At 38.9% G+C, this 27,446-nt stretch overlaps 1 protein-coding gene and 1 long non-coding RNA gene across 2 annotated transcripts; one reads left to right on the top strand and one right to left on the bottom strand.

Annotated features, from left to right (window-relative positions):
- The first annotated feature begins 473 nt into the window (after positions 1-473).
- On the top strand, positions 474-2,891 carry LOC309503663. Its single transcript, XR_014207795.1, has 3 exons — positions 474-602; positions 1,790-1,884; positions 2,438-2,891. It is a non-coding gene; the product is annotated as an uncharacterized lncRNA (long non-coding RNA).
- Positions 2,892-18,918: 16,027 nt separating this feature from the next.
- LOC309473810 (uncharacterized protein) lies at positions 18,919-24,017 on the bottom strand (the record flags this gene model as incomplete). The annotated part of the gene is made up of 3 exons (XM_082135974.1): positions 23,766-24,017; positions 20,933-21,739; positions 18,919-18,968 (listed from the first exon to the last, which is right to left on the bottom strand). Exons 1-3 carry the CDS (start codon positions 23,923-23,925, stop codon positions 18,919-18,921), a joined length of 1,017 nt encoding a protein of 338 aa, XP_081992100.1. The 5' UTR covers positions 23,926-24,017.
- Between the last annotated feature and the right edge of the window lie 3,429 nt (positions 24,018-27,446).

Here is a 27,446-nt window from a genome sequence, read left to right as displayed (position 1 = left end):
TTTCCCTTTTGTTGTCGCATGTTTTCCCCACGAGCTCCCCCTACAGCTGTGGGGGGGCGTATATTTCACAACACGGTCGTAAAAAACTCACTTGCGGCGGCCTCCTCCCCCTCTCTACCGCTGCTCATGTGCGTTTGTTTTGATCGGAGCAAGCCAACTGTATCGCGTGGAGCTATGTCTACCGAGGTGAGTAATCTGGTAATACATCATACATGCGTGTGTGTTTATGTCGAATTGCCGTAAAGCAATTTGTGTTTCGCGCTCGTTCTCGTTCTAGTTCTCGCTTCTCACGAGACTTCCAATTTCACTTTGCCGGGACGGCAGTGCGCAAGTTGCAAGGTTGGTTTTCCGCCTGGGAACGCTGGGGGGAGCGGGGAAAGTCACCAATATCACCAGAACAGGTTGTTTAACCATCCAAATGATTTCTAGACAGTTTTATTAAGTTAAAAAAGTTACCAAGTTCTCCTTTAAGTTTGGAAGGTCAAGGTGTGTGTGAAGGATCACAGCCTAACTTCATCACTGGCCTGGCAGCGCTGTTTGCCTCCTCCTATAACTTCAGCTTGCAGTACCAAGAAGAGGCAGCACCTTGAGTTTGTTCAGAGGTTAGTCATTGGCATATTTGCCATTCATATATAAATAAATAATATATTAGACTGAATTGTGTCACTAACCTTGACTTGACAGTATTTATTATGTTGACTACTGGTATGAACAATATGGCCCTGGTTTCCATACAGGGCTTAGCTTAAGCCAGGTCTAGGCCTTAATAAAATTAGGGTATTTAAGCAGCTTTTATAATAATGTATCATAAAAAAACAAAAACATTACTGGTGTGCATCTTGAGATAAAACAGTGGCAGTCATATATTTTAAGATATGTCAGTGCAAGTTGTTTTCAGTTGAAGGATTAGTGAAAATTCTATCATTAATTACTCAACCTCATGTCGTTCCAAACCTGTAAGACCTTCGTTCATCTTCAGAACACAAATTAAGATTTTTGATGAAATTTGAGAGGTTTCTGAACCACCCATAGACAGCAACGTCTTTGCAACTTTTAAGGCCCAGAAAGCTAGTAAAAACATTGTTTAAATAATCCATGTAACTAGTGCAACCTTAAAGGAGAACTCCAGTCAATTTTTTGTAAATTTGGAGTGCTGTCAATACAGAGAACAACGACAAAAATTGGTGTTGCCTACACCGTGTTATCCTCTTTTTAAAATTTGCACCCTGTTGACTTCAATGGGGCAATGTTTAAACCTGCTTTTAGCCTCTTAACATCCTTGATGTGTCATTACAAGTGAGCGTGAACACGGGTGAATCTGACTGCAGTAGATGTGAAAGATATCTTGTTGAAACATCTACAAATGTCCATATATAGGTGAAAATGCCCCTTGAAATCAATTTAAGGTGGCAAATATTACCCCTTAATAAAAAATGTTAATTTCTGTCACTGCTGTAAACTGACCACTGCATAGAATATGAAAAATATGAATATCTTTGTCAGTCAGCTGTCAACAGGCCTAAACAAGCCATGGCACCAAGCACAGAAACACAATCAGTAAAATGTTATCTAATTATTATCAAGAAAACTTTGAAAATATCGATCGAGACATATTTTGTCAATATTGCGCACCCCTAATGCATGGTATTCATTTTGATTTCTTTGGGTCTTAAAAAGCCTTAAATTTGACTTTAAAAAATGTGCAGAAACCCTGCTTCATAATATTTAGGTTGAACCACTGTAGCTATATATTTACCAATGTTTTTACCACTTTTCTGTGCTTTGACAGTTGCAATGATATTGATATCAATGGAAGGACAAAACTATCAGATTTCATCAAAAATATCTTCATTTGTGTCCCGAAGATGAACAAAAGTCTTGAGGGTGAGTAATAAAGACAGAATTTAAATTTTTGGGTGCAAACATGCATTTTAGTCTGGTAAATCATGTTGTCATATATGCAATAAACATTGCAAGGCTTGCAATTAAGTTAAATTATTTCTGTCACAAATGTTTGGGCTGGATTCTGGCAGTGTGTGCTCTATATAACCGGAGAGTCTAAAGACTGCCTTTCCACTGATACTCTGATGGCACCGGATGAGGGGATGATATTGTTAATGAGCTGGGTGATGAGTAGACAAAAGTTGTAGAATAAAACTTTAAATCTGGCAACCCCACTTCCAAAAATTTAGTTAGTTGACAGTGTGCATGTAAACAGACACATTGAGTTGATGTATTTTACCAGGGCAGAAAAAATATCAGTTATTGATCACAACATCCAACATTGCATTTTTTTTTTTTTAACAACATCCAACATTGCATTTTTTTTTTTTTCATGTTGTTCAGTTTTAGACAGCCTTTGTGCTGTCTCTCTTTGTCAAAATATATACACTCAGTTAATAATATTTAATTGTTGTTTTTTTTTTCTGCCTTTTAGACGGTTTCTTGACATCAATCCTGAACGTGGATCAAAAACAAAGAAAGGACAAGTAACTTCAAAGAAAACTGGCCAAGTTGTGCAAAACAAGAACACCACTGTAAGCCTACAGGTTTCCTAATTTCTGTGAAAACTTGCAGACTTTGAATGGGATTTCGTTTGCACTTTTATGGACTTCAAAAAAGAAACAGCATTTCACTGTCGTTATAAAGCTTGGAAGAGCCAGGACATTTATTAATAGAACTCTGATTGTATTCGTCTGAAAGCAGAATGTCATATAGACCTAGGATGACTTGAGGGTGAGTAAATCATGGGCTAATTAAAATCTTTGGGTGAACTATTCCTTTAAGTGCTAACTGTTACCTGTTTGTTGTTAAGTGTTAAAATTGCATTTTATGTTTAAAAAGTAATTCAGCCAACATGTTCACAGATGGGATTTTAACTAAATAAATGTTTTAAAACCCAGAAAATGTTGTTTTCTTTTTCCTAGTGTGACTACTCTTATGAAACCTTAAAGTATAATATTTTAATTATGTAATAATCAAAGCAGTATTCCCTGTAAAAATACAATTTATTGCTGTCGACAAGTTTAATAATGTAAAATGTGGTATATACTGTATTTGGTAATTACAGTGGAGTACTGTAAATGCTGTTTACTGTAGTAGTGTTGTAAAAATACAGTATGTGGATGGCAACCCAGCTGCCAGTATTTTACTGTAAATTTACAGTGAAAAGTTTTACAGTGTGTACATGCATGTGATACTGATGCATTTTTAAAGCTGTGGCATATGGTTATGGTACTTTGTGGATGTATTTGTCAAAAATGACAAAGAAAACACAGAATTATTGTATTAAAATACTATATTTGGTATTCACACAATAGACAAAATCTCCAACTATAGGCATTTAATTTCAAGGCATTCAGATATAAGATTTGTATCCCTAATATATGTGAAAGTATGTACTATAGAAATAAGTACAAATATGCATGTATACATATATGCGTCATATATGCATGGATACATATATGCGTCATATATGCATGGATACATATATGCGTCATATATGCATGGATACATATATGCGTCATATATGCATGGATACATATATGCGTCATATATGCGTGGATACATATATGCGTCATATGCGTGGATACATATATGCATCTTACATATATTTCACATTTATGTGCATATACGGGAAAATATATGGCACTTACATGAAAACGGCCATTTTTGCTATATTTTGAAATATATGTTTCATATGTCTATGTGTTTTACATATATGAATTTTGCATATATTCTCATATATGCAGCAGACATACATGGGCACTAACATTATATATGTAATGTACATATATTGACATATATTACATTTCTGTATGGGAGGGTTAGGCCCGGCAGGTGCGCACGGACTGGGTTCAGTAATGAAAGGCTTTCAATGACCAAAGAATAATTCAGACTGACAAAATAATAAAAATGACATTCTTCTTCTTTTAAATAATAATAATACAAATAATAATAACGACATTCTTCCTCTAAATAACAATAAGCGTCATTAATAATAAAAATCATAATAATAATAATATTACAAATTGTCATGCAATTATTCATGTGAATGAATGGTACTCCACATTAGTGATGGGAAGTCCGGTTCTTTTCCGCAAACCGGTTCTTTCGGACAGTTCGTTTCAATGAACCGGTTCAAAAAACCGGTTCACCAGTTCTTTTACGTCATCACGTAATGACGTCAATTCTATCATCCCGGCGGATAAATATACATTCAAATAAAGGCATTTGTAATCATAACTTAAGTTAAATAATAGTACTCATCGTCATAATCATCTTGGATAGGTTTCTTACATTTACGTTTTGAAAATGAACCCTGTAGTAGGCCTAAGGCGATGCGCAAACGCGGATGTTTTACATGTCTTGAAGTGAATAAACTGGTCTTCATCATTTTTATTTTATTTGTAATTAAATAAACTTACATTTCGCCGAATTCGGCCCCTCATTCAAGTCCTTGGTTCACCCGTGCTCATGTATCAGCACAGCACATAGACAGTATAAACACAGCATCAGTTGGCCAAAAGAAAGTTCGGTTCAGAGAAGCATGCGCAGTCTCTCCAGCTCGTCGGTTCTCCGTATCGAACGTGTCCGAAAGAAACAGTTCTCGGTTCTGTACTGGTGATCCGAGAACTGCTGCAACAACCAGTTCTTGACTCGAGAACCATAGCATATGCCTGTGTGTGAGCTGAGAACTACTGAAACCAGCCTTCAGTCGACAAAACTAAAAACTCGATGCATGTCTTCAGTATGTTTAATACGTTATGTTTTGATTAACACATTATAAACATTTACTTTGCACCCTTTAAAACCTTGGCAAGAGTTTACGTCAAAAATGTATATCAACTTACTTAGAAATTAAATGATCTGTTCCAGAAAATAATGTTTTAGTAGGCTATAATAATAAATGTTTAGTTTTACAATCTATTCATTGTGTTTCCAATCTTTAAAATAATACAGTGAAAAGGCAGTAGCCTATGTGATAAACATGTTTCTAACATGTTTTATTTTGTATACTTAAGAAACATGCATTTCGTCCCTCTGAAAGAATTGCACGCATGCTCAGCTCATCGGTTCTCCGTATCGAACGCGTCCGAAAGAAACAGTTCTCGGTTCTGTACTGGTGGTCCGAGAACCGCTGTACCTGTACGTTCGGTAGTGCGCGCATGCTCAGTATCAGCTGCTCGTGCTCATCACTTCTCTCAGCACGTCTCAGTTCAGTGAAATGTTGGATTTACTGGAGTAACATCATATATGCCTACTCCGGGATATTGGTTTATTTTGAGTAGAGGTGACTGTCAGGATTCAGGCATGTCTGAAAGTGAGTAACTTTAGTAACTTGTTGTGGATCAGTGCTGACGCAAGACGTGAACTGTTTCGAACGATTCAGTCCGATTTAGTGTACTGGTTCGACCAGTTCACTAAAAAGAACCGGTTCAAAAGAACGATTCGTTCACGAACCGGACATCACCACACATCACATCATCATCACTATTGTACACCCCAATACATGTGACGTGATACGAAATTAAATGCTAATTGTTTCAAAAACACGTGCTGTAAAATAATGCATTGAGATAGGTAATTTGCTCATCCAAGTTTCTCTTCTTTGCCGTCTTCCGTGTGTCCATGGCGTAAAATGAGGGCGTGGGGGAAGCGGAGACTTGAATATATAGGGGCGTGTTATTCTAATGACGATCGTTTTCAGCCGTGGCATTTATCAAGGGCAGGTATTGCGTACACCTGGATTTCAAAGGTACGCACAGCTTCATAAATCAGGCGGTGAGAGGAGTGTAAGCATAATCTTACGCCAACATATACGCCCGTTTCTACGCAAGAATGATAAATGAGGGCCAATATGATGAACAAGTCTAAGAATGTTCCACATATGGTTGAAATACCATCATTGGCCTAGAATGATAACATTCTGGGAGTCAAGACTATAAAGGAGGAAGGGTGCCCTCCCTTCACTGTCACACTGCAGCCACTCTGTGTGACTGTACGACTGCTGGCCTTTTCTTGCAAGAAAATAAACCTCATCAAAGACTATTGGAAATATTTGTCTTTTATTCAGTGATATAATTTTGTTTGCCACCACACCTCCATGAAGGCTCTCGAGGCGATGGTAAAGCGACTCAAATTTGGCCTTACTCGTAGCCCAGCCTCCTTCATAGTCATACCATTGACAAAGACATGGGGTACTAGAGTGGCTTGAATTTTATCTGAGACTGCTTGTCTTCTTGCCCTTGCCCTTCGTCCTCCTCCTTATCCCTCCTCGATCTCGTCCTTCATGTCTTTCTGGATCCATTGTTCCAAAACTCAATAAACTGATTTGGGCCCTTTTATCTATCTATTGAAGGATCTGATTGATGTGTATTCAATTTTGACTCTTTGGGCCCTATCTTGCTCCCAGCGGAATTGACTTTGTACACCGACGCATGTATCATTCCTATTTTGCACCCGCGCAAAGCGGACTTTTCCCTCCACAGAAGTACGTCGGTTAACTAAGAAATACACTTGCGCTCCCGGGGGCGGTTCAGCGCAAAGAGGAAGCGTGTTCCGGCGCAAACGTTCCTTCATGCTATTTTGCAGGTTTAGAAAACAATTGCGCCACTAACCAGGAAAAAATTGTTTAAAGTCAGTGGCGCGTTGCGCATGTTATTCATATGCTATTTTAAGGGCGCATGCTTGGCCATAATCAATGTAGCGTGTGCACAACGCGCACTTTGATTCTCTCATCTACACAGAAGCAGCAGTTTTCATTTTTGCAAATCATACATTATTACGATAGATAGATAGATAGATAGATAGATAGATAGATAGATAGATAGATAGATAGATAGATAGATAGATAGACAATTTATTATAAAAGCATACATCTAACTTACACATTTACCCAAATTATCATCCGCCTGTTTAACCGAAGTTAATTTGGGTGGGTTTCTCCATCCCCAATGTCCCTGACGAGAACGTCGGTCTCCTCGGCTGTGAACCGCTGCTGGCGCGTGTCTGGCAAATCTGCCGTTATAATAGGAATTATATTCGCCTGCTCTTAAAGGGAATGTGAGATGTCGCTCTGATTGGTTTATTTCACGTTACGCCCAAACCACACCTATGAATAATGAAGCTACTTCAGACCAACCCCTTTTAGATTTGCGCCGGGCGCAAGAGGCATTTATCCCGCCGGTATAATAGCAACAGCGCCGAGACCCGCCCACAAAGTTACTTGCGCTTTGCGCTTGACACTTGCGTTTCAGATCGTTAAAATAGGGCCCTTAGTGTTTCCACCTGGGTAATTGTGTGCTGAGCTGAAGCTGTGCTGACTTGAGTGAACAATATTGAATGCTAGTGCTTTATACATGACAACATGGTGTAGGCAATGAGAAATGAAGGGATTTGTGTGTAGAGTTTTGCAGCGACAGTTCAACAAATCTGACTCATGAGTCAAAACAGGGAATAGTGTTTATAGTTTAGTGAAATGGGTGTGCTTTTTGATAAATGGCATTATGGTTTTGAATTTTTTGTTCAAAAGCCTGGTTATAGTGTTTAAGCAATTGAGAAAAACTGTAATTGCCATAACACTCCTTTCTTTTTATTATTATTAAAGTTTTTTAAAACTGCTTTCACATAAAATTCTTACTTGATACACAATACAAACAGAACCATACACTACATCTTGGCCTTTGACTCAGTTATAAATTTTATAAAACACTTTTTTGCAAACCACAACACACAATTCTCTATGTAACTCACAAAAATCTAACAGGAAGTATCTTGATTTCCTTTTTCAAACACAACCTATCAAAATGCCACAATAATTCATCAGATCCTCACACACTCTCCTCACGTGTGCAAATGTTACGCCACTGTAAAAGAGGAAATAGAAAGTACCACACGGACAACTTCAGTCAAGTCCAATGTTGTAATGGACCAACGTAAGCCACACGTTCCGTACACAGGCTGAATGAGGCATTAGCAATCGTTAACAGATCCTCCAATCACAAACTGTTACTTAAACTTACAGCAAAAAGGAAGTGAAACTTATGTAAACAAGCAAACACTGCATATTGTAATTTAAGGTGCATTTCCCCAAAATGTTATAGAAGTTAAATAAAACAGCATTTTAAATACAGATCATCTTATATCTAAAATATAATATTATGGCAAAGGTGTTTGCAACATAATACAAATGTTTGCTTTTGAGGTTTGTTTTTGATATTTTGAATGCAAAGCACTATTTTGCAAGAGATGTGAGGCATTTTGCATTTTGTGTGTGGAATTCTTGGATTTGTGTGTACAAATGTTTTGAAAAAAAGAGGCAAAGTTTTGAAAATGTGTGAAAGCAGTTGTAATCCACCTTAAACTATTTTACATTCTTTCATACATATTCATCAGACATGTTAACACAAAATTCTTTCAAAACAACGCCATCTCGTAACATGGATGACTGCTGTTTTTAACCCTCTTTGCATATCATCCTCCTCAGAATAATAGCTGGCACCCATGGTTGTCTTATATGTCAGGAAATTCATTGTCGTCATTCAGTCTGATCATTTTATGACCAACTAAGTTGAACACTGTACACTGGACACTTAAAGGGGGGGTGAAATGCTATTTCATGCATACTGAGTTTTTTACACTGTTAAAGAGTTGGATTCCCATGCTAAACATGGACAAAGTTTCAAAAATTAAATTGTACGTTTGAAGGAGTATTCCTTCCGGTTTGTCACAAGTTTTGGAACGTTTTTTTCGAGTATGGGCCTGTGTGACGTCAGATGGGGCGGAATTTCCTTATATGGGTCCTAAGGGCACTTCTCCCGGAAGGGCGCGCGCACACCCGTAGACCAGAGCGAGAGAGCGAAAGCAGTACGCCCATCAAAGCGCTGTGCTCGGCTTTAGGGAAGTCAATGTCACCAAAGAAGTGGGTTTTTAGTTGCCAGGGCAAGACAACCCTGCACAGATTCCCAAAGAACCTAGCGTTAAGGGACCAGTGGATGGAGTTTGTTTTTCCAGAGCATCAACGGAGTTGTGCAAGTGTTCTTGTTTGTTCCCTGCATTTCGACGATGATTGTTTTATAAACAAAGCCCAGTTCGACGCCGGATTTGCAGATCATCTAATGCAGGGATGGGCAACTTCGGTCCTGGAGGGCCACTGTCCTACAGAGTTTAGCTCCAACCCTGAAAAAAATCACCTGCCTGTAATTTTCTAGTAATCCTGAGGACCTTGATTAGCTTGTTCAGGTGTGTTTGATTAGGGTTGAAGCTAAACTCTGTAGGACAGTGGCCCTCCAGGACCGAAGTTGCCCATCCCTGATCTAATGCTTAAGGATGGAGCAGTCCCAACGATAAAGGTTCACGGTCGTGCGTTGGAACCGCAGGCGGTGAGTAAAACTGCTTCAAATGTCTGTGTTGTTAGCTATCGGCGCGTAAGCACAGCTTTAGCTGCGCCCACACGGCACGCCTCCAGCCGCTCGGTTTTTTCCGGAAAGACTCGGTACAGCCTATCTTTCTTTTATAAATATAATAAAACTAAAGACTTTTTGGAGATATGAAGGATGCAATACTACTCTATAGGTACTCAACACTAACATGAGATTGACTGAAATCTCAGTGGTTTACAGTAGTATCAGATGTACTTAAAAACATACTAAAAGTTTACCAAAGTTTGACTCCAAGAAAGGCCCCATTTTCAAAATGACCATTACTCCTTTGTATTCTTTCTAGACCAGGAATACTGGTGCCTGATATGTTTTGGCCATGTAATATTCTAATTAGCATATTTGCATGATGGATAAGTGATTACAAGTACAATTATGTATTAAAGCAATTGGTTACAAGCATATTTATGTGAAAAATAATTATGAATTTCCCTTAATTAATTGCATATTTCTCCTTTCTCATATAGTTTTGCCTAGTGTTGGTGGTTTCTGTGGTTCATAACCATTCTTTTGATTCGAATAAAGAATAAATTCATTAGAACATATGTGATACTGTAAAATTAGTCAAAACAGGGCTGCCACGTGAAGGCATGTGCTGATTGCCTGAACCCGTATAGAATCATGCCAATTCAGAATCAGTTTATACAGAAAGAATCCGGGAACCAGGGGCCGCATCTAAATCCAAGTTGTAAACCTAATAAAAGTGTGCAGAGAGGACCAACCTGCCGTCACACAAATATCCTCTAAAGGAACTCCCTTGAAAAGAGCCTGGGAGGAGGCAATACTCCTAGTAGAGTGAGCTTTAATGCCCAGAGGTGAAGGAAGCTTCTGCAGCTTATCCTGCTGGAATTCCAGCACTGAACTGACCGGGCAGCTGACTGGGTCCACTGCATGAGCCGAAAACCAAAGACTCAAAAACCTGTACAGCTGTCTAATAGAAGGCGCACAAGCGTTATCAGTGGTCTCCCGAACATCAGAGGGAAGACCAGACGCCACTGTCGCTAGTGATTGCCTCTTATCGGCCACACCCACAGCCTCTATATATAGCGGGTCGAGGATGCCAAATCCTGCCCTGGAGCTGAGACAGCAGATCTCTCCTGATAGGAATTTGCCAAGGGGACCCCTCCACCAGGGAGCTCAGTTCCGAGAGCCACGTCTGGGATGGCCAGAATGGGGCTACCAGAAGGAGGCGGTTTCCACACTCCCTCACTCTGCAAAGGACTGCAGGGATTTTCTTGACCGGAGGGAATGCATACACAGTCTCATCTCCGGCCACGGATGAGTGAGGGCATCTATCCCCAGAGGCGTCGGATGAGACAGGGAAAACCACAGGGGAAAACCACACCCGACTTGTTCCCCCCACAGTTGACAGTTCCCATTAATTGTTGGAGATTTTAACATACACGTAGATAATCCAAATTATGCGTTAGGGGCTGCGTTTATGGATTTATTAAACTCCTTTGGGGTCAAGCAAAACGTTACTGGACCAACTCATCATTTTAATCATACACTCGATTTAATTATATCACATTATATCACAGCAAGGGGCCACGGCGGTGAGGACCCTTCGGGCGGCCATGGCGGAGAGGACCCTTCGGGCGGCCATGGCGGTAAGGACCCTTCGGGTGGCCATGGCGGAGGGGACTTATAGCCCTCCCCCAAAATTTCTTCAGGGAAATTATCAGGCTTTGACACAGGGCTGGATGAAGCAGGGGGCGAAAGCAGCTCTGGGTTGGACAGGACCAGTGACGAAGGCGGCTCTGGGCTGGACAGGACCAGCGGCGAAGGGGACTCTGGGCTGGACAGGACCAGCGGCGAAGAGGACTCTGAACTGGACTGGACCAGCGATGAAGAGGGCGTTGAGCTGGGCGGGACCAGTGATGAAGAGGGCGTTGAGCTGGACGGGACCAGCGGCGAAGAGGGCGTTGAGCTGGGCGGGACCAGCGGCGAAGAGGGCTCTGAGCTGGACGGGACCAGCGGCGAAGAGGGCTCTGAGCTGGACGGGACCAGCGGCGAAGAGGGCTCTGAGCTGGACGGAACCAGCTGTGAAGAGGGCTCTGAGCTGGACGGAACCAGCGGCGAAGAGGGCTCTGAGCTGGACGGGACCAGCGGCGAAGAGGGCTCTGAGCTGGACGGGACCAGCGGCGAAGAGGGCTCTGAGCTGGATGGAACCAGCGGCGAAGAGGGCTCTGAGCTGGGCAGGACCAGCTGTGAAGAGGGCTTTGAGCTGGACGGAACCAGCGGTGAAGAGGGCTTCATGCTGTCGCTGTGAGCAGTCTCGGCTGGGCAGTCGCTGTGAGCAGTCTCGGCTGGGCAGACCCTTGCTGGCTCTGGCTCGACTGGGCAGACACTTGCAGGCTCTGGTTTGACTGGGCAGACACTTGCAGACTCTGGTTCAGCTGGGCAGACACTTGAAGTCTCGATATGGTTCTGGATGAGGATGGGTGAGGAAGTGAAGATGACTGGTGGCTGTGGTTCAACTGGGCCGATGAGAGGAGGGAGATCAGAGAAGTCATCCTCCTTGAGTTGTGTTTCGGACCCGAACTGAAATGCCGGCTCGGCTGGACACAACCGGATGATGAACGGGGCTGCGTAGAATAATGAAAGCGGACTCGTTCTGGAATCCGAAGGATTCTGCATCTTGGTCTGGTCTTCTGTCAGGTTTCGTACAGGAAGCAGACGAGATGGTAAGTTTAATGTGTTTATTTAGCAGAATGGATCGGATCCAGAGATGAATGGTGAGTAAACCGAAATTAGATGTAATGGAAGCTTAGCAAACAATGGAAGCTTAGCTGAATGATAATCAAGTCTCTCTTTCTCTTTGCAGATGATGAAGATGAAGGCTCAGAAGATGGATGGTAGACAGGCTGATGAGGATCGTCTCAGGTAGGTTTTCAGGTAAGTCTTGTAGGAAGGGAGTCTGTGTGTCTTGTATTGACGAGACCAGACAAGGAGTGAAGGGAGAGTGCTGAATATATAGGGCTTGTTAACGAGGGAGTGTAGGTGATGATGATGATGGCTGATAGAGTGCAGGTGTGCCAAGGAGGATGATGGGAAGTGTAGTGCACACACAGATGAGGAAGAAGACCGGTGAATGTGACAGAAAGACAGTATGTCACGTTATAAAAAGGCCCTAAAAGCATCCAGGGCTGAGCACCTCCGCAAACTAATAGAAAACAACCAAAACAATCCTAGGTTTTTATTTAACACCGTGGCTAGACTAACAAATAAACAGACGTCACCAGAGCAAAATATTTCGTTACAGTTTAGTAGTAATGATTTCATGAAGTTCTTCACTGAGAAAATAGAAAACATCAGAACCACAATTGTAAACATTCAATCCTCAATCGCGCCGTATATAATTCAGCCTCAATTATCACCCCACAAGAACAATTACAGTGCTTTACAACTATAGAACAAAAAGAGTTAAATAAACGTATCACTTCATCTAAAACAACAACATGTTTATTAGATCCTATACCCACTAAACTACTGAAAGAAGATTTACCTATAGTGGAAGAGCCTCTCCTCAATATTATTAACTCATCTTTATCTTTAGGTCATGTTCCTAGAACATTTAAACTGGCAGTTATAAAACCTCTCATTAAGAAACCACAATTAGACCCACATAATCTAGCAAATTATAGACCCATTTCAAATCTTCCTTTTATGTCTAAAATACTAGAAAAAGCTGTGTCCGCCCAACTGGGCTCTTTCTTGCAAGAAAATGACATCTATGAAAAGTTTCCGTCTGGATTCAGACCGCATCATAGCACTGAAACTGTGCTCGTTAAAATCACAAATGATTTACTTTTAGATTCTGACCAAGGCTGTATCTCAATACTAGTTTTACTTGATCTTAGTGCTGCGTTCGATACTATAGATCACACAATACTCTTAGATCGACTACAAAATTATACAGGTGTTCAAGGACAATCATTAAGCTGGTTCAGATCATACTTATCTGACCGCTACCATTTTGTCTATTTAAATGAAGAAAAATCGATCATAACTTCAGTAAACTATGGAGTGCCGCAGGGATCTGTGTTAGGCCCTCTATTATTCTCAATATATATGCTGCCACTTGGAAATATTATAAGGAAACATGGAATTAGTTTCCATTGTTATGCTGATGACACTCAAATCTATATTTCATCACGGCCAGATGAAAACGCTAAATTATCCAAATTGACAGAGTGTGTTAAAGATATAAAAGATTGGATGACGCGCAATTTTCTTTTATTAAATCCAGACAAGACAGAGGTACTAATCATCGGTTCAAAAAACCGCCCACAAAACCTCTCACTCTACAACTTTAACATAGTAGGACGTCCTGTTACTTTATCCTCTACAGAATCTTTATCCTCTACAGAATCTTTATCCTCTACAGAATACTTTATCCTCTACTGCAACCTGTCTTTTAAAAATCATATTTCATATGTTACAAGAACTGCCTTTTTCCACCTTAGAAACATTGCTAAGCTACGTAACATGCTATCAGTTTCTGATGCAGAAAAATGCATGCATTCATGACCTCGAGACTAGATTACTGTAATGCTTTATTAGCCGGTTGTCCTGCATCCTCAATAAACAAGCTACAGTTAGCTCAAAATGCAGCTGCTAGAGTTCTTACTAGATCAAGAAAATATGATCATATAACACCAATTTTATCATCACTACATTGGTTACCTATACAGTTCCGTATTAATTACAAGGTATTGCTACTGACTTATAAAGCCCTAAACGGCTTAGCTCCAGTCTCTTTAACGGATCTTCTATCGCCCTACAATCCATCGCACTCTTTAAGATCACTAAATTCAAGGCTTTTGGTCATACCTAGGATTTCTAGGTCCACCAAAGGAGGGAGAGCATTTTCACATTTAGCTCCAAAACTCTGGAATAGTCTTCCTGATACTGTTCGTTGGTCAGACTCGCTCTCCCAGTTTAAAACTAGATTAAAGACGCATCTCTTCAGCCAGGCATTCATATAATACTTTTACCCCCGGTTTCACAGACGAGGCTTAAACTAGTCCCAGACTAAAATGCATGTTTGGGCTGTTTTAACTGAAAGCAACTTGCACAGACGTATCTTATAATATGTCAGTGTCATTGTTTTGTCTCAACATACACATCAGTAATGTTTTTTTCTAAGGCACATTTATAAAAGGTACTTAAATGTCCTAATTGAACTAAGGCCTAATCCTGGCTTAGTCTAAGCCCTGTCTGTGAAACCAGGCCTTAATCTTACAGTTAAATCAGACCTCTAGTTCATAAACGCCAGAGGAGAACTGGCCCCCGACTGAGCCTGGGTTCTCCCAAGGTTTTTTTTTTTTCTCCATTAGGTCACCTGATGGAGTTTTTCGGTTCCTTGCCACTGTTGCCTTTGGCTTGCTCAGTTGGGGATATTTGGGGATATTTAATTTAATTAATCAATCAACAATACTATTGATCAGCATTACCAAACGTGGACGTTTTCCACTAGAAACAAACATTGATGTATTATTTTAATTTAATACTGTGAAGCTGCTTTGATACAATCTGTATTGTGAAAAGCGCTATATAAATAAACTTGACTTGACTTAACTTAAATGTTCTTCATGGCAGAAAAAAGCAAGCAGATTCTTCCTTGCAAATGCAGGAAAAAGCAATAAAATATTAGAATTAATATAGAGAATTGTGTTATGTGCCTGTTGTCAAACAAACAGACACAAATGTCAAACGGGATTTATCATTTATACTGGATGGATAACGTTACATAAAGCACCAATACTTCAAAATAATTATATTTGAAACTAGACCTCTGAGTAATACTGAAGATATTACTATAAATTACAGCGACAACTCCCCCTTTTCCTTTCAGACGAGGCTTGTGTTTATAACAGTAATCTTGGGGGTTGAACTCATTTAAAGTCTCATTTGTGTTATAAATCACTAGTTTGGTCATGAAAATCTAGATGGCACAGACTTCTTGACATGCTGATTGGCCTCTAAACTATGCAAAAATGTGAGATTATTTGTTGACAGACTGTCCTTTCATTCCGAGCGTCTAATATGTGCTGGACTGAAGGAAAAGCAAATGCATGTCTGTTAAATAGAGGGCGCTACATGCACTGCACGTCAAAAAAGAAATAAAATGAAATTCAATGTCAAAATATTTCACTTGGTTTTTGATGTGCTTTAATTTGTGTTTATTAGGGGTTCATGTGCGTAGCGATGTAAACGTTTTGTAATTGTTACATTTTCTAAGGATCAGCATTTTCCCCTAAAAGTGATCAGGCAGACCAAAGCACAAGTCGTAGAGACTTGAAACTTTGAGGGCTGGTAGTACTCACCATAGATATCATATAATAAAGGCTAGATGTCTCGTCCGCGCTGCTGGCCAATGGAGGTCGACGTCCGCACACGGCGGCCATCTTGCCACAGGGAGCTTGCTCACTCGTAACATTGTGTTTTAATGGTGCATGTACTTTTAAATAACCATAACTTGCAAAATTTTCTACCGATTTTCAAACGGTTTGGTTTGTTATAAACGTCAGAGATGTAGTTATGACACTGCCTACATATGAATAATTATAACATACATGTTCAAGCATTCGTAATTATAGCCACATTAATAACATTTGTAAGAAACCAAACCGTTTGTAAATCCGTCAAGATTTCAGCGAGATAATAGGATTTGTGTTCGTGCTGATCACTCACCTTACTTTAGATACCACAGAGCTCGCCAGAAAGCTTCCCTGTGACAAGATGGCCGCTGGTGATGCCATTCGAGACTCCGCCTTAAGACATCTCACCTTATATGGATATCTATGGTACTCACACCGCCACCAAGGCTCGCCCCGATCGGCCTGACGGGGGTGCTACACCGGTCAACAGTACGAAATGGCTCCTAACTCCTAAACCGTTAGGCGTAAGCTGAATAATCTTCGGATATTTGGATTTTTTTAAAAACCTACTTGTGCGAACTAGTCCTAGGTTTTTGGGCCGATCGGAAACCAGTGCTGCAAGATTCTCTGGAGTCTGATTGTCAAAAAAGTGGGAGGAGCCACTTTGACTAAAATGACTATAACTCAAGAGTGAATGAGATATTCTCACCAAACTCAGCACAACTATGTAAGAGCTCATTCCATAGTTGCGTGAAAAAAAAACGTGGCGACTGGCCACTTGGTGGCGCTATAACAGGAAAAAAAACATGAAAATTTGTGCTGCCGATGTGTGGAGATGGTGGTGTAGTGGGTTAAACCACTGAACTATTAAAGAACAGAAGGTTGCTGTTTCTATCCCTGTAATAAGTGTATTGTAAGTCGCTTTGGATAAAAGCATCTGCCAAATGCATAAATGTAAATGTAAAAAAATGGCTATAACTACTTCATCGTTATTCCGATTGACTTAAAAATTGGCATACAGTGTCTTTGTCTGATATTCCAAGCTTGTCTATGAGGACATTTATTGGTGTATCTCAAAAAACATGGCCGCCATCTGCCAATTTTTCAAGTAACTAGTAAAGTAACGCATTACTTTTAAATTTACAGCAAAACACCAGGCTTACTTTTTCAAATGAGTAACGCAAGTTGCTTTGTTTTCCCATTTATTGACTGGCAGCTCTCCGGTCCTCATATTGAGAAAAATCAGTAATTATGTAGAGGTGTTGTGTGTAAACATGACGGTTGTTGTAGTTCTAGATTAAATGAGAACATGCATTTACTCATCTCACTGCCACAAAAAATATTCTGATTCAATATCAGAATACTACGAAAACCTCCAATATTTAAATAAAATAAATATTTGTATGCATTTAATCTAACTTTATGGACCAATGCTGCTGATCTTCGATGATTCAGTTCAACCATAAGCAATTTATTGTGCGTTTATTAAGTGTTCATCTTTCTTCTCCTGTGTCCTATTCTTCTGCAATCCAGAATGGCAGCACAGCTGAAAGGTTTGTTTGACCATTGGTGGTGCTATAACTGTTAAAAGCTTTAAAAAACACACATATTTCCTATGGTAAATTGCCTGTATTGGCTGTAAATGTTTTTTTCCCTCTATTATCTAAGTGGATACATGCTTGCTAAATAAAAAATATATATTTTTACGCATATGTGCTTAAAGGCATTAAAACGTTTGAACCCCGATAACTGCTGCTCGCAGCTATATTTTATTCTCAACCTGAAACAATGTAAATCTGGTGAGCATCAGCATGTTCTTCGCATGATGAATAAATAAGGAATCAAGAATAATCTCTTTGTTCTTCACTATCATGATGTTTCATTCTGCAGGTTCTGGATCACTGGCGTTCTCTCTGTCCTCTCCTTCCTGATGCTTTCTAGTAGTTATGACAAAAACAATACAAGTTCCAAGAGATGAGATGAATAATCAATATTTCAGATCTCAGATTAACACAGTTTGCCCTGTGCGCTGTACAGATGCCCGTGTTGTTTACTCTGGCTTGAGATACGTTTTTCCCATTGCATAACTTACAACCTGAGAGTGAGTGAGTCTCTGTTCAACTTTACAGAATGAGCTCCAGCACCTCAAGCAGACGAATAGCAATAATTCTGACTAAAATATAAATTTGTTGTTAAATGTAGGTTTAAAATTCTACATGTAAAAAAGATAAAATGTACTTTTATGACAACAGCAACTGTAACTAGTGCAATTTTATTTTATTTTTTATTATTATTTTTTTACAGAGGTGTTCTTCATTGCATTTTGAAAAAACCTGACCAACCAATAAGATGCGTGTGTTTGGTCACATGACCAGAGCGGCTGCTGTTACATAAAAGCCACTTGGTGGCTCACGAACAGACGGTGCTAATAACTGACAGCGAATAAAGCTCAAAGTATGCTTAATTTTATTTTATGTACCCTAGCGTTACGGTATACGTAGTCAAACGCCTTTCTAACATTAACAGAGGAATAATCTGGAAGCGTCTCTCGTCTCTGTATTGTTGATAAGCACCAGAGCAAATACAAAAATCTGAACAGCTGTTAGAAAACATGAAAATACTGTTTCATTTTTATCTTCACCATGACAGGCAGTGTCAGAAAATAAAAAGTTGGCAGCACTGCTATGTATATTGCTGCCACCTACTGTCAGAGAGTGATTTTTTGCATTGGTCTAAACCAGGGGTGCCCAATCCTGCTCCTGCCGATCGACTGTCCTGCACAGTTCATCTCCAACCCTAATCAAACACACCTGAAGCAGCCAATTAAGGTCTTCAGGATCACTTGAAAATTAAAGGCAGGTGTGTTTGATTAGGGTTGGAGATGAATTGTGCAGGATTGGGTTCCCCTGGTCTAAACAGACAAATCAGACTGAATCACCTGAAATTTGAGTTAACAGATACCAATCAACCATCAAAATGTCTGTTGCTCATCGTGGCTGTTAAGAAACTAATGAATGAATGAGGCATTTATATAGCGCTACTATTTACTACTGTACACACCAAGCGCTTTACAATCACATCAGGTGTCGGCCTCATTCACAACCTGGATGATTCAACAGCAGCCACAGTGAAACAGCGCCAACTATAGGTGGAGAAGAGAGATTTGACTGTGACTAACTTACACAGAAGAGACTATAGCTGTGTCCCAATTCAGGGGCTGCATCCTTTGAAGGCCGCGTCCGTCGAAGTTGGCGGCCGACGCGGCCTTCGGAGGACGCACTGAGACTCATTTAAAGAGGAGAGTATAGCCAACTGCATCATTGTGGCGCATGTTGGCGCTTCAAAATGCGGCCTGCAAATGCATCCCTCTTTTCTCATGAATCCAGGATACATCAGGAGGATCCTTCGCAGCCTTGGCTATCCCAGAATTCATTGCGCGCTGGAGACGAAACTGCCAGATTACACTTTTAAATGTAAGTATTGTATTTCAAATGAATCAAGTAATCTAATGTATCTAATGATAAAAAATTTCAATAATAATAATAAAAAAATACAATAAAGGTTTAAATGTTGACTTATATGTTACCAGTATGTGATTTTTACATAGTAAATACTCTTTAGACTTTATTATGTACATACCAGACCATCCCATTGAACAACTCCTGGGACACAGCTAGCAACAATTTGTTCATGTGACAATACATTTTGTTAGTTTCATTTTCCAAATAACCAGTGGTGGAATGTAACAATATACATTTACTCTGTATTAAAGTATAATTTTGAAGTAGGCTACTTTAGGTTGTTATTCAACTCCACTTCATCTCAGAGGCAAATATTGTACTTTTTATGAAGAACTGACTTTTACACATGGATATTAGATTATGATATTAGATATTGTTTAAAAAACATATGAACAGTATATAATAGAAACACTAAAAATATGTCTTATAGATCAGGGATGGGTCCTGGAGAGCCACTGTCCTGCAGAGTTTAGCTCATAGGACAGTTTTGCTATATGTTCAAATATTTTATGGTTTGATTTTTTGAGTATGTGAGTTAATTTCTTTTATTCCTCCTCTTTCTGAGAACATCTCAGTGACTGGCAGCCGTCGACTGAGTCAGCCCTGCAAACCTGTTTGTGGACAGTGTAAATATGCACTGATCCCAGATGATGTCCCTCCGGCTGAGGCTTTACCAGCGTCTCTGTTGTGCAGCTCATCCCGGATCTCCTGCTCAGCTCAATAAAAGTCTACAGAAAAATGTTTTCTTACAATCTGTTTTATGTATACTGTTTATTTAAACTCTTATTTTGTTTTTCATATTTTAAACGTAACTTATCTTGTAAAAAGTACTGCAAGTAAAAATGCATAGAACAATTAATTTTACATCAAATGTACAAATTCATTGACATGAAAATGACAGAATCATTTCTTTATTACATTTACAAGTCATAACTTTCATTACAAAAATAAAGTGGTTTCTCCACTGCATGGATCTTCATGTGTCTCTTCAGCTGACTTTTAAAAGTGAAGCTCTTTCCACACTGATCACACGTGTGCGGCTTCTCTCCAGTGTGGATCCTCTCATGTGTTTTCAGATGTTGTGACTGACTGAATCTCTTGTCACAGTGTGAACACTTGTAAGGTTTTTCTCCAGTGTGGATCCTCTCATGTGGTTTCAGACTTGCTGACTGACTGAATCTCTTGTCACAGTGTGAACACTTGTAAGGTTTTTCTCCAGTGTGAATCCTCTGGTGCAGTTTTAAATGTTCAGCTGTAATAAAAGCCTTCTCACACTCAAAGCACATGTAATCTCTCACATCAGTATGAGTTTTCTGATGTGCAAGTAAATATTGCAGCTGTGAAAAACTCTTTCCACACACAGAACATGAATGTCGCTTCTCCTTCATATGAACTGGCAGGTGTTTCTTCAGGGTTGATGCCCAAAGAAATGTTTTGCCGCACTGATCACATGTGAACGGCTTCTCTCCTGTGTGGATCATCATGTGAACATTAAGGTGTGCTAATTGCCTGAAACTATTCCCACATTGATTGCATGTAAACGGCTTTTCTCCAGTGTGAACTCTCATGTGAATCTTAAGATTACTTTTCTTTGTGAAACTCTTTCCACAGTGAGTGCAGGTTGTAGATTTCTTGGCTCTTCTTTTCTTTAAACATGTCTTTTTAGTCTTTGAGCGACTCAAAGGTTTTTCTCCAGGTTTGACATGATGTTTCTCCTCCACTTTCATCAGTTCTTCACTCTCCTCCTTCACTTCACTCAGTTCTTCACTCTCCTCCTTCACTTCACTCAGTTCTTCACTCTCCTCCTTCACTTCACTCAGTTCTTCACTCTCCTCCTTCACTTCACTCAGTTCTTCACTCTCCTCCTTCACTTCACTCAGTTCTTCACTCTCCTCCTTCACTTCACTCAGTTCTTCACTCTCCTCCTTCACTTCACTCAGTTCTTCACTCTCCTCCTTCATTTCACTCAGTTCTTCACTCTCCTCCTTCATTTCACTCAGTTCTTCACTCTCCTCCTTCACTTCACTCAGTTCTTCACTCTCCTCCTTCATTTCACTCAGTTCTTCACTCTCCTCCTTCATTTCACTCAGTTCTTCACTCTCCTCCTTCACTTCACTCAGTTCTTCACTCTCCTCCTTCACTTCACTCAGTTCTTCACTCTCCTCCTTCACTTCACTCAGTTCTTCACTCTCCTCCTCCACTTCACTCAGTTCTTCACTCTCCTCCTTCACTTCACTCAGTTCTTCACTCTCCTCCTCCACTTCACTCAGTTCTTCACTCTCCTCCTTCACTTCACTCAGTTCTTCACTCTCCTCCTTCACTTCACTCAGTTCTTCACTCTCCTCCTTCACTTCACTCAGTTCTTCACTCTCCTCCTTCACTTCCATCAGGTCTGAAATGAAATGTGAATAAAGACAAATAATTTTATTTTAAAATAATTTTTTTGTACATAATAATTCAAAGAGAGAAATATAAAGTGAAAGGACATAAAAGTGAGCTCTGATGTAACAGCAGAAAGTAGGCAACAGCTATAAAATATTACAACCACTTTTATGCATTTTTATAAATCAATTATACGTCCCTGAAACTGTTCATGATAAATGAGGTACATTGATATTCCAATTATTATTTTTCAAAGCATTATAGGCACAAATACCATGTTTCTGTAGTGAGAACTATTAAATATAGTTGATCAACGACACAATTATCTAACGTAATTTTAACATAAAAAAATACAATAGTGCCATAATTCTGACACCAACTTTTAGACTGATATTTAATTTATTTTACGGAAAACTTTAATTATTAAGGGCCGGTCACACTAGACTTATCTTGTGATTTGATTCCGATCTTGATTCAATATCGAATCATTTGGATAAATATTGGATACAGAATGTTCATTTTCCTCAAGAAACTCACCTAATACTGTACACAGAGAGCCCTGTCAGCTGGTATTATTATTAAATGTTAAAAATAACACCTCAAATTAAATATAATGTATATAATATATATAACGGGCGACACACTCAATTTGGATGTTATACTCCTAACAAAGGAACTCTAGGTAGAGATTTCCTTACGAGGTGGAAACACATGATGACTATGTTTAGAATAGACGTACATTCCCATGTCTCATCCCACGCCTCTCCTAGCACACATGTACAGACACACCCTGACTTCACAAAATACATTACACAAATAAAAATACTGAAAATAACACAAAACAACATAATTTTAATCTTCAACAAAGTTTTGCCTAGAGCGGCAGTCGAGCTTGTGCCGGCCCTGGCTATACCTTGAATTTATGAAAGCATAATATCACAACCATTGCAGTGTCAATACTGGCGTGCACAGACTTCTCCACACAGGTTTACAGTCATTTTCAAATGAACAGCCCATGTTCAACCTACTCAGTTAATTTGAGTGGTGACTGATATTATAGGAGTGGCTTGATGCAGTTAACTTAAGAAACTTTAATTAATACTGTCACGTGACAAATCTGCTTCAAAAATTAAATTAAATTAATTGCTCATTACAAATTTTTTAATAAAAATGTAAAGCCTGTACAAATAAATCTATAAATGATTGGCAATCATGTAGAAAAACCCCCCCAGTGCCCATTTAATGTATCTATTAACTTTAATATTGTTTTGGTCGCTTGGATGTTTCCTTATAAAGATCCAGAAATGCATCATGCTTTTCGTCAGGTGTCTTTTTTAATTATATGGTGTCATAACGTTGCCGTCAGAATAATCTTTAGCTTGTTCTAATTAAAAAAAAAAAAAATAATTAGTGTATTATCTGTGTCCTACATGTTCCCCTCATCCCTGTTACTTCTCACATGATTTTCCTCCTTCCTCAAAAACAGAGCATTTCTTAAATTGTGGCACCCAGGAAGTGACATCATCTGGGCTCTTTCTACAGCATGACGGGAGGACAAGAAAATAATCTCACTCCATTCTCTCAGTTTTCACACAAACTGTACAGTGTTGACCGGATACTAAGGTTATTAATAAAGTTGTGTACTGTAACTAAATTCTAGTAGGCTAACTATAAATCAGAGTTTGCTTAAGTTATGATTACAATCCTGTCAGCCTTTCTGGAAAGTTCATCTACTTGATACAGTTTGGCGTTAACTGTTTATTGGTCAAATAATTATAATTATAACTATATTGAAAAAAATGTCTAAAATAATGCCAACATTGTTGCAAAAAATTGTTGAACCAGATATAACTGTAACAACAACAAAAAGAGCTCAAATAATATTTATGACCTTTACTGACCATTTGTTGAAAACAAACAAGAACACTTTGTACCATTTCATAGTTAAACTGTTTATCTAAATGTGATGAAGTGCTTGAATGTTTCTAACATGAATGTTCTTCAGCATCATGAATGAATGAAGAATAAACACCAACCTCTTTGTTCTTCAGGATCTTCAGTGTGTTTCATTCTGCAGGGTTCTGGATCACTCATGTTCTCACTGTCCTCTTTAATAAACTCAGTCTTTGCAGATTTCAGCTCTTCCTGATGCATTGTGCTCGTCTTCACTTGTAGCTGATGGGAATATTCCAGCATTTATTGGATAATTACAGTGGGAGGAGCTTCACTGATAATGTAATTGTTGTGGGAGGAGCTTCACTGATGATGAATTCCAGTGTGGGAGGAGCTGATCTGACATATCAGTTACTGAGTTTATTTTTGTACTAAATATCACATCTAAGCAGTTATGCCTGTTTGTCTGTCTATTTTAAAGTAACTGATGCTAATTCACAGCTTATTTTATTACTAACCTGAACACTATTATGCTTCTTCATTAAAATTAAGGGTGAAAAAAATATATATAGGCCTACTCAGATGCATCACGATTTGCTTGATGTTACGCTTGCCGTGCACGATCTCGCCCGCCGGTGTTTTCCTTACAAATGCTCTACGAAGGCTTATGTGGAATGCAGTGTGATTATATATTAAAAATGCGAAACTCGCTGACAGAAGGATGCTTTCAGTTTCAAATGCTGATGTGGGTTTGGTGAAGAGCGCTCGCGGCTGAGGCTGTGAGAGACTCCGTGTAGTGGGGAAATGTTTTTGCATTTCAAAATTATTTCTGACGCGATATTAGTGTAAAGACAGTCAGTTATGTCTTAATGGACTAAACAGACAAACCACATCTTATATTTCATTAGTGCATTAGTGAATATCTCCTGCTGTCTATGATGTCATAGTAATAATCAAACAACAGTAAAGCTGAGAAAGAGAAACATCACTCACAGATCTTGACTGGAAAACGTTCAGATAATCTTACATACTAAAGCACGTAATATGTTTATTTGTTCCTCTTACTTGCTTTAATGCTTTCAAGCTAAATTAATTCATTTCAATTAAATGTTTCAATTGTAATTATTTTAAAAGTAGGCTACTAATAACTACATATGTGATTAAATCAAAAAAAGAGTTTAAGATTTTCAAGTTGGTAAACGAATTAATTAATAAGAAAAAAAGTAATCGGATCGTGACTCTCAGAATCGGATCGGATTCGTGAGGTTTCTAAAGATTCCCACCGCTAATTAAAATATAGGCAGATATCTAGAAATACAAAAAATAACACAAATTATGTATTGTACATTCAAAAATAAATATGAATAATGGTCAGAAAAACTTGCATATTTGTAACCAACAGATACCCTTAGTCTTAGATCAGTGAAATGAGCTTCAGGTGTCAATTTACAGGAGATCTGAAGACATCAGCATAATAAATGAGGTGAAAACAGGAACTATTGACGTGAAATGGGTAGAACTATTTACTGCCCTAGTACAACAGTTATCAGTTTAGAAGTATACATGGGAATTAAACGTGGGACAATGGCCTTCATCATCTCAGTATGCTAATGTATGCAGGGAATCGTCATTATGCAGATTGAGGACTGATGTGTCTCTTACACCTCTAACACACATCTGTGCCATTTGCTTCACAGGACACACACACATAATGGAGTCAGATTACTTATATTGGAGTCAGATAATGCTTCATAAAAAATTATAATAAAAAAAAATGCATTATTTTTCACATAATTTACCTTTATTCTGCACCGCTGTGTCCCTTCTCCTAAACCGGTCTGATGATTTCCTGGTTATAAGAAGCCTCTCCCTCAGAAATACACGACGGGCTCTGATTGTAAAACCTTTGTTGAAACCTTTGTTGAAAAAAACAGGTCTGGATATAAATATCTTATCAAATTTTAGGCCAATCTCAAATTTACCTTACATGGCAAAAATCTTAGAGAAGGCTGTGTCTGTGCAATTGCAGAGCTTTCTAGAAACAAACAACATGGCAGAAAAATTCCAATCTGGATTTAGGAAAAAACATAGTACTGAGTCAGCACTTCTAAGAGTTTTAAACGATATTTTATTATTTGTTGATTCCGGGAACTCAGCAATCTTGGTGCTACTAGATTTGAGTGCAGCATTTGATACAGTTGATCATGAAATTCTTTTAACGCGTCTTGAAAAGTGTGTGGGCATTCAAGGAACTGCCCTTAGTTGGTTTAGATCTTATCTTAGTAATAGAACCTTTTCAGTGGGTATTGGTCGCGCTGTATCATCTGTAGCACGAGTTGCCTGTGGTGTTCCTCAAGGGTCTGTTCTGGCTCCCACTTTATTTTCTTTATATATGTTGCCACTTGGCTCAATTCTTAAGAAGCATGGAGTATCCTTACATTTTTATGCAGACGACACCCAAATCTATCTCCCTTTGAAACATAATGACAAGCCAGGCTTAGAAACTTTGCTTGCCTGTTTAGCTGATGTACGATCTTGGATGTCTTTGAATTTCTTGCACTTAAATGAGAGTAAGACTGAAGTAATTGTTTTTGGCCCCTCTGTGGGGAAAGCAAACCCGAATATTGATTATGATTATTTAAACTCCTATATCAAACCCACTGTGAAAAATTTAGGAGTTTTTTGGGACTCATCGCTCAAGTTTGACCAACATATAAATTCTGTGGTAAAGTCTTGTTTTTTCCATATTAAACTGCTGTCCAAAGTCAAAACTTTTTTATCTTTTAATGATCTTAAAACTGTCACACATTTTGTTTTATCTCGTTTGGACTATTGTAATTCTCTGTATATGGGATTACCTAAATCCTCCATGTTACGTCTTCAGATGGTCCAAAACGCCGCTGCCAGGTTTTTAACTGGGGTTCGTAGACGAGAACACATTACTCCGATACTATCATTTTTAAATTGGTTGCCAGTGTGTTATAGAGTTGAATTTAAAATGTTGTTGTTAGTTTTTAAGGTTTTGATTGGTATGGCACCATCCTATTTGTCAGATCTTATAAATGTGAAAAAGTCAACAAGATGCTTGCGATCCTCAGACAGCATTATACTGTCATATCCAAGATCAAGATTGAAGTTGCGAGGCGATCGTGCTTTTTCAGTGGCCGGTCCTAGGATGTGGAACAGTCTTCCCTTATCTGTGAGGTCTGCCACGTCTGTTTATGAATTTAAATTTAAACTACAGTCTTATTTATTTACTCTTGCATATCACTCATAATTTTTGATCTCGCTAAACCCAAACTATAGTGTTTTATTGTCTGTCATTAATGTTTTGTGTGTGGTTTTGTTTTATATTTATTAACTTGTACAGCACAGTGGTCAACGTCAGTTGTGTTTATTTGTGCTTTATAAATAAATAAATGAAATGAAATGATTGGTCAGCTTGGCCCAGTGTGTTGTGATTCGCTAAGCACCTAGTTCACGCTGTCCAGAAACGTCACGCCGTTACCATAACAGGCAGAGATGGGCATAAATACATGGAAATGTATTTAAAATTAAAATACAAAATACTGTGTGAAAATTATTATTTACATACAAATACAATTATTTTAAAAAGAATACATGAAAAGAACATTTCAGTAATCACACTGGTAACTTCAATAACAAAGTAAAATCTCCAGAGAAGTCATTCAACTCATTTGATATTAAGAAGGAAAAATATTGATTAATACCTTGATTATAATCGCTCATTACATAAACATTGAAGCAGCAGTGGATTCCAATCCACCCCCTTCAGTGCTTCATTGACTACTTCGCTCAGATAA

This window comes from Leuciscus leuciscus, assembly GCF_965113295.1.
Source record: "Leuciscus leuciscus genome assembly, chromosome: 1".
Taxonomy (NCBI): domain Eukaryota; kingdom Metazoa; phylum Chordata; class Actinopteri; order Cypriniformes; family Leuciscidae; genus Leuciscus; species Leuciscus leuciscus.
Note: the sequence above shows the minus strand (reverse complement) of the source record. Positions and strands in the feature narration are given on the sequence as shown.